We start from the raw sequence: 19,535 nt of genomic DNA on the forward strand, positions 1-19,535 counted from the left end.
CTTCCTTCCTTCCTTCCTTCCTTCCTTCCTTCCTTCCTTCCTTCCTCTCTCTTTCTTTCGAATAGTGAAAATTAGGACTACTATCTAAAAGGGTAAGACCTAAACAGATGGCTAAAATGTAGTATAATCCTAAAACTAGATTCCAGGGAAATTTAGAGGATAAAAAGAGAGTCTCGGTTTGAGATTAAATTCTCTTAGCAACACAATAGTAAGTGAAAGGAACAAGTTGATTTTTTTTCTGCCCTATGTAAGATACTTTCCAGCTGATACTTCTACCCACATATGTCTTCACTTTTCCATTCAAAATTCTCTAAATTCATGAGAATTAAGGTTGAATAAACTGTTTGAAAGATACCTTAATCAAAACAATGTATCACATATTGAAGTACACATTTACTTACAATGCTGAATATTTTTATATATACTATTTCATTAAACTCCCACAAAAATCCTCAAATAGTTTGGTACCATCTACGTTCATTTACAGGTAAAACGTAGGATCATGTGTGATGGTGTCAGTGAATCCAAAACTTGAATATCAGCTTTGTAACTTACTAGCTCAAAGATTTTAGGCAAGTTACTTCATGACTCTGAACCCGTATTTGTAGTTTCCCGTGTATGTAAAATGGGAATGCTAATAATTATTTCATAGGGTTCCTGAAGATATTAAATTGGTTAATGCAGTTCAAGAGTTATACATGGTGGTCTGGTGTATGAGTGTTCCAATTATAGTGAAGTCTTGAACGTAAGGACTCTAACCTTCACGTTCTCAACCATTTATTCCCTTTTCCCTCAGTAAGTTAGTAGAGAAATAACATTTCATCTTGGTGTTAACTATGCTTAAATTTGTGGATTTCAGTATGCTTAAATTTATGGATTTCTTTTCCTCCCATTGAGATTTCAAAATGTTCAGTATATGAGGAATTAGCTTTAAAAAAAAAAATCATTCTCTTTCCAAGTTTAGGAGACCTTCTCAATCATTTTTGACGGTTAGATAGTTGAAGAAAGAGAAAGGTATCACAAAGATTTTCTCTAAGAATAATAAGGGAGAGAAACTTATCTCTGTCAACTCAGGTAAAGGAAAATTAGACAGCATATATCACCTGATTTAATCAAGGCTATTAAACATATTATATTTTCCTGTAATAATACTATTTCCAGTTTACTGAAATTCAGGAACTCTGTTTTAGATGTTCAACACAGGCTGGGAGAACTGATAATATACTCTTGAGGGTAATTTGCTCATCATCTTGTACAAAAGAAGAACATAATACATATTTGTTCTTATTAAATATGTGTTTTGTTCTCCTTGTTCGAGAATGAAGCTATTTCTCCTTGTCCATAGAGTCACGGTGGAACAATGACAGCAAGGACAAGTTAGGAAGTATTACGGAGTCAAAAGATTTTCTTAGGTTTTTCAAACACTTAATATGTGCCCTTCTGAAAAGAATCAAGGTAAAACAATCCATTTTTTAATAATTCTAAATTCATCCGTAAGATTATTTAACTTATATTCCTTTACACAACTTAATACTCCTCTCTTCTCTCTCCCACCACCACCCCCGCCCCCCCCACCACACACACATGATGTAAGCTGCTTATTAAAGTAAAAAGTAAGGCAAGTAGGTCCTCTGGACTAGAAGGAAAGGCCAGTAGACAATTAGTGATGATGTCATTTTTGTACAGGAATTTGTAAAACTGAGGATTACTAATTAAGGCTTAACAAAAAAAAAAAATCAGTAAGACTAGGAATGTTTATGATGCTCTTCAGAGTTTACAAACTCTGAAAGTATAAAGTGTATGATGGTAGTCAAATTTCACTTTCATTACATATGAATAAGGACACGACAGTCTTTTAAAAGCTGAACTGAAATGAGAAAAAGCCTGTCCAGGGTTAAACACTAATTTATGCAATCCCCGGTTTTGACAAGAATCCTGTCAATGGCAAGCAGCAGGTACACCGACAGCAGGATGGGCTGAGCAGGTTTGTGTCAGAGTCAGGATAGGGGTCGCCAATTTATGAAGGCTGTTGCAAACATAGGACTTCAAAAGTGTGAAGGAAAATGGTTTTGCATTAGGAAAATGATGGAAATTTTATAGCTTTGCAGGCAATACTATTAGCTTAAAAGAACACAGTTCTTTTAGTTTGTGGGAAAAACTAGTTTACTTTTAAAAGATTTGTGGATTTTTATATTAGGATTGCATTTTAAAAGTCCTAATACAGAAGTTCATTATACTAGTAACATCCTAATAGAAAAGAACATTTTAAAAAGAAGTATAAAAGAAAAAGGAATTCATTTGAAGAAAAAGATGGGACAGGGAAGCAGTCTGGTTTTCCTTTGAAGAGGGATAATTTGGGATGGACACCCAACTCCTGATTTGAAAGTTCCAATTAGTAGCTGCTGATGTTGCAATCCAGGATCAACAAACGTCACTTTAAAGAGATGGGCAGTGAAGGAAAGCTGCTCTTTCCACAGCCTAGAAAGAAAACTAAAGAAATGGAACCAACAGTAATTAAAAACCTATGTGTGAGGCGTTTCAATCATTCAATGACTGAACAAAACGCTTATTGAACAGCTACTATGATCCTTACAACAACCCTATCAAATTGCATATTTTTATTGCTATTTTTCAGAAGAGAAAACAAACCTCAGGCTAAAAAAGAGGATATATCTTGCCCAGGTTATGCTGCTCTTTTCACACATCCCAGTGGATGCAGAGGCTGAACAAGAGAATTAGATTGTTCATGTTAAACTCTTCGAAGTTTATACAAAAAGATAAAAATCAGGTGCTTTCCATCTAAGTTGCATTTTAAGCACATCGTGAAATTAATAAAATAAAGTAGATATAATAACACTTAGGTGCCACAGTTCCTCCTGTAAAGCACCAATTATCCATAATGCTATCTACTCTGAAGGACTCAATTGAGAGAACAAAAGACAGTGAGGTGGTTACACTCTTCATAAGCAGCAACTATACTTTACATGAATTAAAGTAAATAAAGAGCTTAGAATCATGTCTGGTACAAAATTAAGTGTTCGATAAAGTGTGCTATTATTAATGCTTCACAAATGTAAAGTTCTATTCTTTATAATGCCACATAAAACATAAACAGTTTTTCTTTCAGTGGTTCGAGTCAAGCAATTTGACTATATTATCTTAGTGAATTATAGAAGTTAAAAACCTAACACGCAATGCTAAATGAGCCTCCAGGTGGCACTTTACATTTCCAAAGTGATTCTTACAATTATCGGTGTTAATAACCAATGTCAAATATAAAAGAGAGGCTGAGAATCTGGTCAATTAGCAACATACTCATTTTTCTTCCAGTGAAGAAAGGAACCCAGAGGCAAACTTCTTTACCAGGGCAAATCCTATCAGCCTACCAAATATAGAAATTGTCTTTATAAAATTCATCCAAGTTAATGTTCCCCACCTAGGTATCTACAGACGGGAGCATTAGCACTCCCGAGAACATGACTATGAGAAGGAGAATATAATAAAGCAGTAAAGTGTACCAATACAAACTATTACATGTTCCAAGATATTTATCCTCAGGGGCTTGGATTAACACAAATAATTCTGTTGTATACTTAATTATCAATTATGTATACTTAACTTTACCTAAGAACTTTAATTTTTTTTAAATAAGGGATGTTCCTTAATTTCAGAATTTGATGCCTCACGTAGTAGTAGTATTATGCTTCTCTGTTTGAGTGTTTATCACATTCAGCAGCATAAACTTGAGACAGACTATTTTTCTAAGCTCTCTCTGGTCTTAGCGAGAGACTATAAGTTATTTAGGCTCTTTTTAGAAACTCTATCAATTTTGTGGTGTGGTATGTCCATGATGAGCCATCCCCTTTGGTGACAGAACAAGAGTATCCCATGGTAGTTTATAAATTAACTCCAAAACTGTGAAGAGTATATGTTCTTAACAGGATTACTTAGTTTCTTATTTGGATTCTGTTTTATACTTCCATAGCTAGTAAGTGTCAACTCTTTACAACTGTCATGCAAAAACCGTGATGAACATTAACAAAAATTCCTTATTTAAAACCATGTCCATGTAAGGAAAATCTTTCTCCATGAATCAGTCAGTAACAGGTGGACAGGTCAATAGACAGATGAGGTCTCACCAGATTAAACAGCAGTTTTTAAAAAATTTTCTTACCTTATTTTGTTCTCTAAATGAACAATGTAGTAACTATCACAGCTTTTAAAACACTAATATCTTTCGTGTGCTCCCATGTGTACACACACACACACACACACACACACACACACACACACACACTGTGTCTTAGAATGTTCAAGTACCTAATTAACATTTTTATCTATTTAATATATCACTGCCTGGCATCAAGATGAGCTCAAGAAGCCCTGAAACTTTGGGGCACTTGGGTGGCTCAGTCAGTTGAGCGTCCGACTTCGGCTCAGGTCATGATCTCACGGCTTGTGAGTTCCAGCCCCGCATTGGGCTCTGTGCTGATGGCTCAGAGCCTGGAGCCTCTTCAGATTCTGTGTCTTTCTCTCTTTCTCTGCCCCTCCCCCACCCACACTCTGTCTCTCTCTGTCTCTCAAAAATAAAAAATAAATAAAGATTAAAAAAATTAAAAAAAAAAAGAAGCCCTGAAACTTTGTTAACATTCCTAGGATTGTATTAATGTTAATGGTATGCTTAAATCCACCTTCACAGGGCATTTTCCAATACTAAACTTTGCTGAGGTCATAGAGCAATAATATAGTCATTATGTTTGTGCAGACTTTCAAATATCAGGTTCCTAGTAAAAACCTCTAGCGAAAATTGGCTAGGAGTTAACTGTTAGTTTCTGTTTAATAAACATGGAAAGTTCTTCTCATTTGTATATCCACTTATACTTTTCTTGTACTAAAAGACTAGAAACTGAGAATGAACTGTCACAGTAGGCTTTACACATGACTTTTACTAAGGGTTGAAAACTTCTGCTGTGAAAATACATTCTTGGTTAACTCCCTCTGTCATATTCCTGGGCAGTCTCTGAATCTTTACCTCGCTCTTCAAAATTCATCACCTCTTCTTGATCTCATTACTTTCAACTGATGACCTGATTTTACTTCATAGAGAAGAGAGTTCATTACAGTTATTCAGCTTCCTTCCCTGAAACCCAACAACTTAACCTCGCCCACATCTTTATTTACTTCTTTCTCCTCCTTTCTCTAGTGTTCCTCAACATACGCGAAATCACGTTATTGTGCCCCACTTTCTTACCATGGCCTGGGATCTTAAAAATCTTTATTCCCATTTTTACAACTTCTCCTTCCTTCTTTGCTTCACTGTGCCTTTGATGTAAACACGCTTGGGCATTTCCCTTGAGCTCCTTTACTCTTTATTCTCATCCTCTATGCTCTTTATCTTCACAACCAAGGTCTTAAAAGTAGCCTACACTTCATTTTCTTTTTGCCCATTCTCAAGAAACGCTAAGTTGCGATCCTCCTGCACCAATTCCACTGGAAATGCATTCTACAGTTACCAGTCACCTATCGATTGCCAAATCCACTAGGTACTTTTTAGTTCTTATCTTCCTTGATGTTTCCAGCATTATATTTTATGGATTCAGCAGTCATTCCTGTTGGCCAAACCCCTGTCCTCCCTGGCCAGACTTTCCTAATGCCTCTCCCCACCCCTTAACGAATTCCCCAGAAGTCTGACTCCAGTCCTTGTTTTTCTCTTTGCACACTTTCTCTAGGCAGTCTTACCCATACTCTTTAATTTTGCCTAAATTTTGATAACTCCAGGGTCTCACCTCTTGCCTTAACTATTGCAATCACTGGTCTCCAGGCTCTCTGCTTTCACTGAAACCCATTTTCCATACCAGGCAACAATCTGTTAAATCAAAGATCACATGAATGGTAGGTAAGTACAGATTAAAGAAACATTTCATAGGAGAAATGTATATGACACTCTCCTGCCTAAAATCCTTCCATAGTTCCTATTCTGAGGGATAAAATTCAAACTCCTCACCATAACCCACCTTACTCTTCACGCTTTGACCCCACCTGCCTTGGCAGCCTCGTCTACTGACATTTACTACACCCACCTGTACTGTTGCCAACATACCTCACCCTACCATGCCCTCTAGAATTTCCCTGGTTACTCTGTTTTCTTACTTTCCTCCCTTTTTTTCCCAAACTAAGTTCTAAGTTCCTTTCACGACTTTCGAGATTCACATCAAACTTCATTCATCCAGAGTTAACAAATATTTATTGGGAGCCCCTTATGTTTCAGGTACTGTTCTGAATGCTGAAGAATTAGCTGAGACAAAGTGTTCTCACACTGACTTCACTTTGGGGGTTGGAGGCAGGACCAAGATGTGCAGAAAATAAAGCAGGGCAAAGGGGAAAGAGAATTTGTGTGATGGCACACTGCTGTTTTTATAACAGGAATAGTCAGGGAAGGCCTTGATTCTTCCATGAATTGGTTCCTGACTCAGTTAGGTATTCTGTGCTCTGCTCAGGATGAACAGGTGTTGGCTTACTTGCTGGGCTCCTCTGCTAGTCTGTGACTCCTTGAGGGCAGAGACTGCTCATCTGTGTGTTTCCACTGTCTAGCACATAATCATTCTACGGAAATGTGCTCACCACTGTTCTGGGTGGAGAGGTAAAGCCACATAACAAGTGCTCAAGAAACAGGCTGGTGGAATAGACTGATACATATTTGAAATTATAAGAAAACCTCAAAATAAAAACTTCACTTTTTACTTAATATTTTAATAACATATCAAATGCTAACCAGGGACAAAGAGTCAAACAAAATATTATAACTACATAGTAACATATTCCTAAAATTATGAATGGTAGGTAAGTACAGATTAAAGAAACATTTCATAGGAGAAATGTATTTTGCTCTGTATTTGAAAGCACTTGGGAGAGCCTGAATTCTGAAGGTGTGTAAGCATCTTGGGAACAGTATAATTAAGGGAGAATTTTGCAAGGAATTGGGGAGTAGGCTGTATGGACAGAATGAAAATAGGTGATAAGACTTTGCAGAAGTAACTCTATTTGTTCAGTTGTTTTCATTTACTAATTACAGACAGGAACAAGTTTAAAGACCATGGTATTTTATCATGAAAAAACCATAACTGCATTGCCATTAACCTCACTGAAGGCAAAGGCAAAATTAAAAATTAAAAGGTGATGTTTTGTTTCTCATACTTTTTTAAACTCTCATATTTTCAGATCCTTTTTGCAAATTTTAGGGATTTTTAAGACTAAAATTCCCTAATTATGATCAACTTCCTTCCTGCTAATTTTATTTTGCTTGCTTTTCCTTTTTCAAATAAAAAATCATAATACAAAATGACAGAAAGTTTATAAAATTGAAAAAAGTGTATGTAGACACACATAATTCTACTACACTAAGCCATTACCTTGAATGTATTCTCATCCAAATCTATAAATTGGCTTTATTCACTCATCATAAATATTTCCCATGACATTACAGACTTCATAATGATCTTTTATGACAGCTCTATCATATTTCATCCATTAGTTGGAAGATCACTTATTTTACCATTCTCTTATTATTGTTAGGCATTTAGGTAACTTCTAGTTTTTATCACAATGCTGCAATGATCATCTCTCAGCAATTAGCTTATTTCCTTTGCTCTTTCCCTAGGAGAGATTAACAACTGTGGGATTATTGGTTTTAAACACTCTTTAGGCTTGGAAAAAAATCAGAAGGATTACATCAATTTACACTGCCGTTGGCCATGTTTAAGAGTATTCACATCACTGCATCCTTGCCAGCATGAGCTTTACCTAATTTTTCCCCACCAACTCATACATTTAACCCTGCATGTAATTGTTTCAATTGCATTTGAATACTCCTAGAGTTCAATATTTCTAATTCTTAGTTATGAAAGATGACACTGCTACTTCAGCAAGAAACCATATTGAGCATAAGTCAAAAGGTCAAGGCTGTAAAAACAAAAGAAAATAAATAAAATCTTTAAGAAAGTTAATCTAATCATGGCATGATTAACTGTTATTGTGATCCATGATAATTAGGCATTAATGGCAAGCAGTTCACGGCAAGTGGCTATTATTGTTATTATTTACACATAGCCAGATCAAGCATTCTTAGATTACGGGGAGGGCTGGACCAGGTAGAGATTTAAGCTCTTTTACGCCCTCATAAAGATCCCTTGATCTGGAACCAGATGTGATCCAGAAGGCAAGTTCTCTTTCCTTCCTTAGCTCCACATAGCCTCTATACACCGAGCACCCAGAAAAGATCCTAGGCATTATGAGCATAGTTTGGCTGAGGGTGGGCTAGAACTTACTTTACTGAGAAGCAAAGATGAGGCCCAGTCAGATATAACTCTTTGAGAGTTATGGTCATTCAATCCCTTTTCCCATCTATGATTACACCTCAAGTCTAGGTTTTCAGTGAGACTTCTCAAGAGCTTTTAAATCCCAAACTCCTTGCATCTCTTTTCCCGCAGAGAAAGGACTAGAGGCACAATCATATTCCCATTTTCCCAGTCAACCTTACTAATTCATGGTCATAGGATTTAAGGTAATAGGATTTCCCTCTGCCAAAACATTGCTCCCCAACACTGTCTGAATATTCATGCAGTAGATTCTTCACGTTTCTAAGCACATAATTCTGAGAAGAATAAAGGAGAAAGGTAGGAGTGTGAAAGGTAAGAAGCGGTAACAGTCATCTACACTTCATGGTGAAATTAATTTAACTAGACTGGTTTTGTATTCTTAGAATATTTAACTCTGAAGCATGCAGAAGATAGGAATAAGAATTCCAACATGGAGAGGACATAGGGAGAAGCAAAAGGAATTAAGTCATTTTGGGTTGCTTTAAAAACAACATAGCTGAGGACACTATACTATGGAACAACAGGGAAGAAGGCCAAGGTTACAATGATAGAAATGTATGTTTCTATATACCTTGGGAGTTTACAAAGCACATTTCCATTGATCGTATTACTTAATCCTCACGACAACCCTGTACTGAAACTGAGACCCAGAGATATTAAGTAACTTACCCAAAGTCACTTAGGTAGTAAGTGGCAGAGCCGGGACTCGACCCAGGTCTTCTGATTCTTCCTGTGCATTTCCAGCTCCCCTGGAGCTGAAGCAGGGGCAAAAGGGAGGTGGAAGTAATATGCTCAAGACCAGCCTTGCCCTCTCCCCTTCTTTTAAAGGCCAAGCAGAACAGACATGTAACTCTTGCAGTGGCCTCTTTGCATCAAATTCTCTCAGGATACAGCACACAGAATCTGAAAATGTTTCTCAGGCTCGGGCTCAAGAATAGCACTAAGTAGTAAATGATGTCAGAAGTAATTTTGGCAGTACTTTGCCACTGATGTGAAATTTACTGGAATCTCAAAGTATAGTAATTCTCACTTCAGAAAGTAAAAAAAAATTTTTTATAATTGAAATTATTCAAAGCAGTTTGTTTGAAATGTTTTGTTTAGCAGTTTGAGTCAAACCTTTTTAAATTATACCATTATAAAAATTATTTTGAAAAATACCTAAGAACCCAGATACCAAATATATATTTAACCCTACTCTATGGCCATTTTTTTCTATTTTAATCATCTTCCCTCAGTGATTATTGTCATTAAAGCAATTATAATCATTAGAATGGACAGAATATTCAGACTTTTTATAGCCAAGTATTTTCAACAAATTAATAGGAAAATGTATCATCTTCTTATAAATGAGATGTAAATCTCATATTTCTAAATTATATCTAAAAGGTCTTTAATGTAGCCTTTTATAATTAACTTTCTATGACAAAGTTTAGAGTTTTCAGTACCTAGTTTCTTGAATAGTTCCTTAATTTTTCTTAAAGAATTATGTATTTTAATTTCTCATCTTGATTGCTTACATTTCAAATAAGTTTTAAATATATTCAATGAGAATTTTTTTCTTTTCTTATTTCCTAAGAATACAAGGGTACAATTTAAATCAACTTGGCATTTAACCAACTTTTTATCACTTCTAGATCTTTTTGTACTCAGCTCCAGTACATCTGTCTCTAACAGTCTTTGCATTTATGAGAACTTGTGTCAGTTAGGTCTAGGTGCTAAGTAAGCATCAATTATAATCAGGGCTTATAAAAGATCAACCAAGGATATCAATTCATTTGTTCCCAAAGCTTTCAAAGGTTTTCTGAACTTGAAAAATGCTCTATTTAACCACACTTCATTTGAGGATCAGTCTTGTCTGAGATGGAACATACCCAATCTAATAGTTAAAAGCCACGTGAAACCTTTAAGATGAATAAAAAGGCAAATACTCAGACACAAAACCAAAGAGGAAGAGGACAAGGAAGAAGAGTCTGGGTAAGGGGGAAGAGGAAAAGGACAGAAAATGAACAAAATAGAAGAAGAAGAAAAAAAGTTTACCTAGAATAAACAAAAAAATTCGAGTAAGTACTAATACTTTCAAGCTTTTGATATGCCTCCCTTTTCCCTTTGCTTTAAGACTTCAATTACATATTTGAAAAATCTAAGTCTAACATTCTTTTGAATACTGATGGTCAAATTCAGGAATTCCTAATAATAATAATATTTATATTATCTAATGATTTTATGAGGTAAGAAAAAAATTAGTATATTTTCTCCACATTATTTTAAGCTTTATTTACATTAGTCTCTTCAAGATAAAATGATCATTATATTCTCCTAAAATCATTCATTAAATAGTACCAAAAATGGTTTCCAACATTAAAAAAAAAAAAAAAAAAGAAGAACACAAGCCCATACATTTTAAAATTTGAACCAGAAAGAAACAGAATTAAACTGACTTCTAATATCTTACTTTATATAGTAAGTTGTTGGTTAAGCATGACCAAAAAGGCTTACCCTAATTTTTTAATCACATGATCTGGGAAAAAATGAGCATACTTCAGGCAAGATAAAAGTGTCAATAAAACGTCTTTAAAGTTATTCTAGTTTTGAAAAGTCAATGTTAGCCTTTCCCACTTCCCTCCTTCATGCTATCCTATTCGTTTAACATGCATAACAAAATTGTAATCAAGAACCATTCCAACAATGGTTCCCAGACTGGAACCATCTAGGTCTGATGGAGGCCTTATTAATATTTATTAGGTGGTTTCTGGAAGGAAGGAAATCTATCTTCTACTTCTCTTATATCCTTTTAATCCTTTGGGTATATAGGGCAATCTATTTTCTGAAGTAGCTTTGCTACAAAAAGCATTCAAAGACTATGTATTGGAAAACTATCATATTAGACTATTACGCTTAGGCCTGATGTCTGACAGAGGACTCTTCACTAATAAAGGTGCCCACCAAGACTACATAAATCATCCATAAATCATAAATCAACACATAATTTCTGACCTCCTTCTACTGTTTTAGTTATCAAGCCCGTTCATGTGCTTACTTAAAATTCTAATCCCTTCAAGCTCTAAAAGAGCTGGTACTTACAGTATATATCTACCACTTATTTAAAGAGTTCTTTTGCACTCTCACTAGCTATTATCCAACCATAAATTCTGCCCTTGTTTATAATTATAAGTGCCTGGAAAAGGCAGGTTTCTTAAAATAAGAATATTTCCCCCTCTAGTTCACTCAAGTGAGCTGTGGAATTCTATCCAAGATTATCAATTCACCTCACTTAACTGTTGTAACCAGGAAAAGAAGAAAGGGAGATCAAGAGCAGTTAAGTATAAGAGCTTGCTTATTTTCCAGGAGGCTTTTAACAAGCTTTCAACTAATTAAAACAATATTATTCAAAAGCTTTAGAACATACAAGCCTATTAGTAAAAGAGCAATATAAATGTTGAAACAAAACAGAATTTTTGGTCTTTTAGGAATCTCCTTCGCTTAACAATGTTCACTTACCCACTGGAATTAACTTGCTTTGACACTTTCTTTTTGAAATGTCATCTTAAAAACAACAAAAAAAGGGATTTCAGATTTTGTCTTAGACTAGTTTATTGGGGAATAACAAATTCAAAACCCAAATAGATGATGAAAATGCCTTACTGCTGGAACATGTAAACATCATGTAGGTTATTGGGTGAGAATTACAGAGAAGGACAGCGATATTATAAAAACTCTAATGGTAGTCTCCACAAATGACAATTTCTAAATGTTAATAAATAGAAGTTTTTAGAATTAGAATTAAGTTAAAATAAAATTAAAAGACCAGTGAGTTATAAGATGAGAGAACATGTTTGAGGACAAACTGCCTTTTACTATATATTTAGTCTCTATTTATAACATAAAAATATAATATTATGTTCCTCTTAAGAAGTTTGGAATATCTAAAACAATATATTTAAAGCTAAATCTTCACCCTATCTTAAAGCTGGGAAAATTTGAAAACTAGAAAGAAGGTAACAAGACAGCTAAGACGTTTTCCAAAATATGTCCTATAGATTTTCTGTAACAGGTTCTATAACAGGTTAAAAAAAAAGTTCCATGAACAAATAAGTTTGTGAAGCAATACATAGTATCTCTCTCAGAGATTAAAATATGTATCAACTGATGTGAATGTTCAACAGTATTTTCTAAATAAAAAAAATAAAAAACAAAAGCACTCAAAGCAAATGAACATAAGCTCATAGATCCAATAAGTGATATTAGCAAGGTTGCATGTTAACTACAAAGCACTGATGAAGGAAATTACAGAAGACCTAAATAAATGGAGAAAAACAAGATACAATAAAATACATATTAGTCTGTTATTGGCTCAAAGAGGTCCCATAAAAAAAAAAAAAAAAAGCATGCTTAATTTTTTTAACCCAGCATTTTCCAAATGTATTTAACTAAATAGCAGAACTAATATTCTCAGAACACACCTTCTAGATGGATTAGGCATAAAACCATCTGCACAAAAAACTAATGACTTTTGTATTCTTACAGTGGTCTAAGTTGCTTAAATAGAGCCTCTTCAACTATGTTTACTCTTAATAAACCATATGGGTTTTCTTTTTTAGGCAAATAAAATGTACTCACTGTTGTAGTACTTCCTTTCCCTTCTGAATGGTGCTCTCAGTCAATGACAGGTTGCTAAGGGAGTTATTTCAAGCCAAGGTGTAAAACTCTTGCTAGTAGTTCCCAAGTTTAATGGAATTGGAAGCTCTACAACATTAGAGTATTTCTCACAAGGAGACAGATCAAACTCCACTCTTTCCTAGTGAAGCCTATCACACAGGATTCTAGAGTAAATAGCATAGATCCAGTAAAGTTCAGAAAATTAAGATCAATAGGAAAAGTAGTCCATATATATCAAGAGATACCACCTACCAAAGGTGAAATAAAGAAAGAAAGGAAAGAAAGAACAGTTAAAAAAAAAAAAAAAAAAAAAAGCCAAGAGGATACAAGAATGTTTTGGAAATAAAAATGAAAACAGAGAGAGATGACTAACAAACAAGATGACCAAAGAATACACAAAAACAGTATTAAGCGGAGACACAAGATGAAAGGACAGTTGACAACCCCCTATGGTATGCAATCCAATATGTGTGGTCAACCCCAGACTTTAGGGGAGGAAAGATGTATTGCAGGGGCTCCATCTGAAAGTGCTGTGGTCCAACAACGCAACACTATTTTTCAGCTTCTTTAGGTGCAGATGGAAGAGGCTCAGAAATTCACTAGAAACTGAAATAGAACTGTGTGTATTTTTTTAATTCAAGGATGCCTCTTCGGATTGAAAATAATCTTTAAAATATACTGACATAAGTGTCTAGTCAAGGCACATGCCCAGTATAAGAGTAACACCGTTGGGACAGAGAAATAAAACAAAACAAAAATATTCCTCAGATTCATTTATTTTACTATTTTATTTTCTGTGCAATAAGTATATTAGCAAGTCTTTTGTATTATATGCAAAGGAATGGTAAAATTCAGTGCAGTTTGAAACGGCAATTTTAAAAGCCCTGGTATGTAAAATAAACGAAAAAACAAAAATTTACACTTCGAAGAGAACAAGGCTTGAGCCTACTAAATCAAAAACGCCAAAGGAAAAAATCAGTTCACCTGACAATCCCAGCACCCTTTGGCTGCAGCTCTCCCCCATGATGCTTCCTTAAAGACTACTTTGAAGGGAAATGTAAATCAGAGGATATTTGGCATAAATCTAAAAGCAACATATTTTAACTTTAACTAACAAACATCATAATTCAGGGCACCACACTTTAGGTTGCTATTAATAAAGGTGAGACTTAGAGGATAAAAGATTAACATCATATCTGCTGGTATTCATTTATGCAAAAATAATTGCTGTGGATTTTTCAAACAGTTATGCTAGCTTGATTCTTAATATTGATAACCAAATAATGTAAGGCTCAAATTGTCTTATGAATTATAGTTAAAGTTAGAAACAAACTGACTAGTATGACTATAATAATTTTAAAAAGACGGCACATCTTGGGTAATACCCTGCCATGTTATTTCACTTTGGAAGTTATTTCACCTTCAGAAAAAAGGAACATGACATAAGCAAATAACCTGTACATTCAGTGCTCAATAAAGAAAACCTCAGATTACCCAGAAACGTTTTAAACATGTCTTTATATATAGCTCCTTTGGGTAGATTACAATATACGAAGTTATCAAATAGCAAAATTCAAACAGTACTTCTTGTATAGGTTTTTAAAATTATTATCTAGTTTATTATTCTCTTAGGATTAATTTAAATGGTGAAATAAAATGTCTCTGTTAAATAATATAGCAGGGTCAAACGTAGATGCCAACATTTTCATAATCAACTGTTAGGTTTGGCTATCACAAACAAAATTTGGGCTTCAGGGGGTAGATACCAACAGTATGAAGTTGACATCTCTATGTATATGGTACACATTTATGAATGAATAATCTCTCCCTCTTCATCAGCAGCTTTCATATCTCCAGTAAAGTCCTTCTGTGTAATCCACAACCTCTGGTGGGAATTGTGAAAGGCTGAGCAATTGATGAAGAAATAAAGAATATCAAGTACAACCAAACTTTATGAAATCAAAGCTTGAAGACACTGCATGGAATCCCCAAATTCCATCACCCATATGTTCTTAAATTGGGCTAAGCTATCAGTACAGTTTCATTCTAACTCTGTTTATACTGCAACAAAACAAGACAAAACAAAATCGGCATGGCCTGTAGGACAATGTTTGAAAGGAAAGTTTCCCGAAATATGTATGGTGGAAGAAAATGTATTTCAGTATTTTAGTGACCTTAATCAACTTATGCTTTTAATGCAGAAATTTAAGTGTGGTAAATTATACCCACTAATTTATTTAAGAATTTATCAGCAAAAATGAAAAACCTTTGGACTATGATCAAATATGTGCTTGTACTTTTTATTGGCTACTAATTGGCAGAACTTCACTGTTACATAATTCTAATATTCCTTTGAAGTTAATGATTTCGGTAACAACTGTCCTCTTTTTAATATCTATTATGATCTTTTAATATCAAACACAACCCAGATATAGCCTAACTTTATCACTACATCATTAAAATTACTAACATGACCTTGTTCTAATACATTTAGGATCCATTTTAACTCATTAATTTATGTATCATAACTTTCAATCTCTGTCATTAAATAGGTTAGGGGTTTTTTGGTAATATGTTTCTTTTTAATATTTTTATTAGTGGTAGAATAATTTATAGCTTTTTGTGAGTGTCATTTGAATTTGAAAAGATAACTTTCAAATGTGCATTCCAGGATGTCATTATAAAATTTTGTGCAAACGTACTTCAAAAGTAAAAGTTCAGATCGACAGTTCCTTTTGTAAAGTACAGTAAAACTGAAATATATATACATATAATTATTTAAAAAAGCAAAACCCAAATCCTCCTAAAAACAAATTTTACTTTTTAAATAGATACGAATTTTTGAATCAAGTAAAATTCATTAAGTCATGCTTTTTTCTTCCACGTTAATTTTATCTTCAAACTACGGTGGAATAAAATAAAGACCTAAACATTACTTAATTAAAACTTTAGTAAACAAGATTTTTTCCACTCGCATTTTGTTTTAAAACTTCAAGAAGAAAGAATGAAGACCCCCATGAGATATTTAAGTTTGATTCACATAAGTGGAACTATAACTTTCTTCTAACTTTGTGCAGTGGGCAGGGATTTTTGTGTGCTTTGTGCACTAACATATATCCTTCACTTAGAATAGAGCCTACATAGTACCTAATAGATATGCAAAGAATATTTCTGAATATATGAATACAGAAAAACATTTAAAACAGGATGATCATCTAAAACGCAGTAACAACCCATCTGTCCAGAATTAATGACCAAGATGATGTGTATGTTAAGGCCTTGGAACTAAGCATTACCTATGTAATCATAATGGTTTTATTTGGAACAATAGCTGAACAATAATTATTTCCGGATACTAAGAAGCAAATACGATGAATTTATAAAAAGAAAGTTTAGAAACTAGCAAGTTCTAAAACATTTCTTGGGATATAAAAGTCTCAATAGAATCCAGGTCATAAAAATACTTGGAAAATCAAGACTTGACAAGTGTCTCTACAAGCTTAGGAAGGCAATTCAGAAGAAACCACACTCTAAAAACACAAAAGGTTTGTCGGAGCAGCAGCACCAGGGTATTTTACAATAATTCCAAATTGCCTGAGGCATCTTTTTACTGGTTTCCTGGTATTAGTTTTAGAGTTAAAAGGAACCAATTTGGAAAGGGCCTGCAGGAAACACAAACAGCAGTTTTCTTCGCCCCTAATGTTTTCTCATACAGTAATCAGAAATATAAAATAATATATGTATACTTTTCTTCCTATATAATTTTATAAATAATATGAGACTCCCTAACGCTTCACTTACTTTGGAAAAACAAGGAAAATCGTATGATGTTCAAAGAACATTGGGGGAAAAAAGCAAGAGCATTTATCCAGTTAAGAATAAGTTATGAACCCCACATTATGTGTGATAGTTAGAGAGTTCACTATAATAAATATGTTAAAGTTAAGAGAGAATATTTAACGACATCTAAAAGAACCAGGTGAAATCTAGCTAGAACAAAAAAAAATCAAGGATGACTTATTAAAAAGTTTACTAAATCATTTTGGAGGAAATAAAGTACTTAATCATAATCAGAACATATATTTTCACCATCTGAAATATCATCACTGAATATGTTCTGGAAGGAAAAATACGTATCCATATGGAAAGGGAAAAGTAGGTATTTAGTGTAGAGAGCAAAGGCAAATAATTCCTAAACTTCGTGAGAAAAATACTAACCCTTAAAGTAATAGGTAGATTTTTATTTTAATTTTCCATATGAGAGACTATTAACTTAGTCATTGAGTCTCTTAATATTTCATGCTTTTTATTTAATGACTTATCCTTACACCTTTAATAGATAATACAGGCAACTGATTTCTATAAAAGCTTTTGGTTTATATGCAGGCTTTTGGGCTGTTTTTCCTGCAAACTATTAGAAACATCTTCAATGAATGACCACTGCTACATTTAGGAAAAGGAGGTTTTTCCCAAATCTTATACCAATAAGAAACAAACACCTTCTAAGAGATAAAATATAATTTCACAATTAAAAAGAGACCAAGAGTTAAAAATTAAAAATTACACAATCCATGGGGTGAATGAACACTGTACCTTTGCAGCCCTTTAATTTTTCTAGTATGTTTACCAATTAGAATCATCCTCTTATTGATATAGTGGATATTTTGCTTTAATTTAAAACTTGCCACAATTCCAGTTACAATAAGAAAAAGTGCTCATAGACCCCAACATTAATACTCTCAGAGGCCAAGAGAACTCCAGACCAACTCTACACTAAATGTATTGACAACCGCATAAACAGCTTTTCTTCAGGGCCTTTTTATGTATATATGCACATATGTACTTTTAAAAAATGGAGATGGATGAAGATATGTTAAGCTAGTGGCTTCTGAATATCAAGGAGATGATTCTACAAACTAAGTCAATTACTCATGCAGAGAAAGAATGAAGAATGATCTTATCCCCAATAACGATGTTCATGATCCAACTTATTTGTCATATTAACTTATGCAAAATCATAAAATATCAACAATCACAGCAGAAAAGTAATACCAGAATCTCCAAAAGATTTAGTGATTCTCTCGTGCTTCTCACTGTAAAATATTTCAAGCATCTTATAAAAGATTTTTAGGTTGACTGCAAAATAAAGTAAATAAGTAAAAAAAAAAAAAATTAGAAAAGAGAATAGATGAGTATTCACAAATGGGTAGAAAGTAGAAAAGTACTGCTTGGCTCAGAAACACTACATGGACTGTGACATCTGTGAAATTTATTGTCCAGCTAAGTTTACATTGACTTAAAAATTAATGATAACAGAAAGAGGGGTATTAAAGGGGGAAAGGAAAAATCACTGACTAGAAAGAAAATGATCACTCAGTAGCAAACACCTTTGAATGGAAGAGCTACAGTGAGGAATGACAATGTGCTCATCAGTTATGGCCACCCTGAAACAGAAAAAGGAAGTAGAAAAGAAGTGAAGTAAGGAAACTAAATTTTTCTCTAGGGAGAAAAGAATAAAATCAATCTCTTATCAAATCCTCTTAAAAAAAAAAAAAAACCTGAACGTAAAAATTCTAGTTTGACTTTGACTGTAATGGTTAAACACATTTGGGAGCACATTACAAATAGCAAACAAGGACTCAACTTCTGGGAATACATAACCTATAAATAAATAATTAATTTTACCATCAAAACCAGATTAAGATGTATTAATGGAAAAAGAGAATGAAAGTAGCAGTCATAGGAGAATCAAAAGGGCAAACATATGGTTACATCAAGTTTCTCCATTAAAAGAAAGGCGTAGATTAGATATTGATGGTATTTCAGTCCTTTAGAGAAAAAGTGGCTAAACTTTAGACAATGAGAGTGAGGGAAAAGATCTATTAATTAAACTTATGAGTCATTAGTAATATACTATAAAATATAAAATGATAAATTTTCTAGAAATTTCCATGGCCCAAAGCACAATTACTGGTACTAGGCTTTTGGTTGTTGTTTTCTTTATCTTGGGGAGAGTGGACGGTGGGCTGTGTGTGTGAGGGGAGTGGGTGACACTGAGGTGGTGACAGAAAAATGTAAGGAGACCAAAACTAAACTAAACTAAACTAAAAGGGAGCAACTGAGAGAAACCTGTATACTTCAAAGATAAGACTAATGCCTGGATAATACCATTTTATAGTATATTTTGATACTTTAGAGAAACAGAAACGAGTTAGACATCTAATGATAAGTTTATTAACAGCTACCCATAAAGTGGAAAAACGAAGTTAAAAAAAAACTTTATGAAACCAATTTTAATGTGCCTTGTCCTCCGTTTTTGCCTAAATGTAGCTGAGAATCTATATAAAGTCACATAAGCCCTTATATATAATGGACTCCATGAAGTCAACTGTTCTCAATTACATCATCAAAATTACCACAGAACATTGACATACATTTGGCAACAAAATCAAGTAATTACTAAACAGATATTATAGTTAGTCTGTATGTATACATATATAAACA

At 33.8% G+C, this 19,535-nt stretch overlaps 1 protein-coding gene across 6 annotated transcripts in view; it reads right to left on the minus strand.

Moving 5' to 3' along the window:
* The window catches only part of TDRD3 (tudor domain containing 3), a 160,360-nt gene that overhangs the window by 15,400 nt on the left and 125,425 nt on the right, over positions 1-19,535 (minus strand). For 3 of the 6 annotated variants that reach the window (XM_019415591.2, XM_019415592.2, XM_019415598.2), the window contains one exon: positions 9,045-9,130. The exons of 2 other annotated variants lie outside the window; for them this stretch is intronic. In XM_019415591.2, coding sequence (XP_019271136.2) covers positions 9,045-9,130 — 86 coding nt within the window. Of the gene's footprint in view, positions 1-5,786; positions 5,867-9,044; positions 9,131-19,535 lie in introns of all 6 variants that reach the window. One more of the 6 variants, XM_019415594.2, reaches the window with a different exon arrangement.

The sequence above is a fragment of the Panthera pardus genome, unplaced genomic scaffold (assembly GCF_024362965.1).
Source record: "Panthera pardus isolate Hobbes unplaced genomic scaffold, ASM2436296v1 HiC_scaffold_1, whole genome shotgun sequence".
NCBI classification, from domain to species: Eukaryota; Metazoa; Chordata; class Mammalia; order Carnivora; family Felidae; genus Panthera; species Panthera pardus.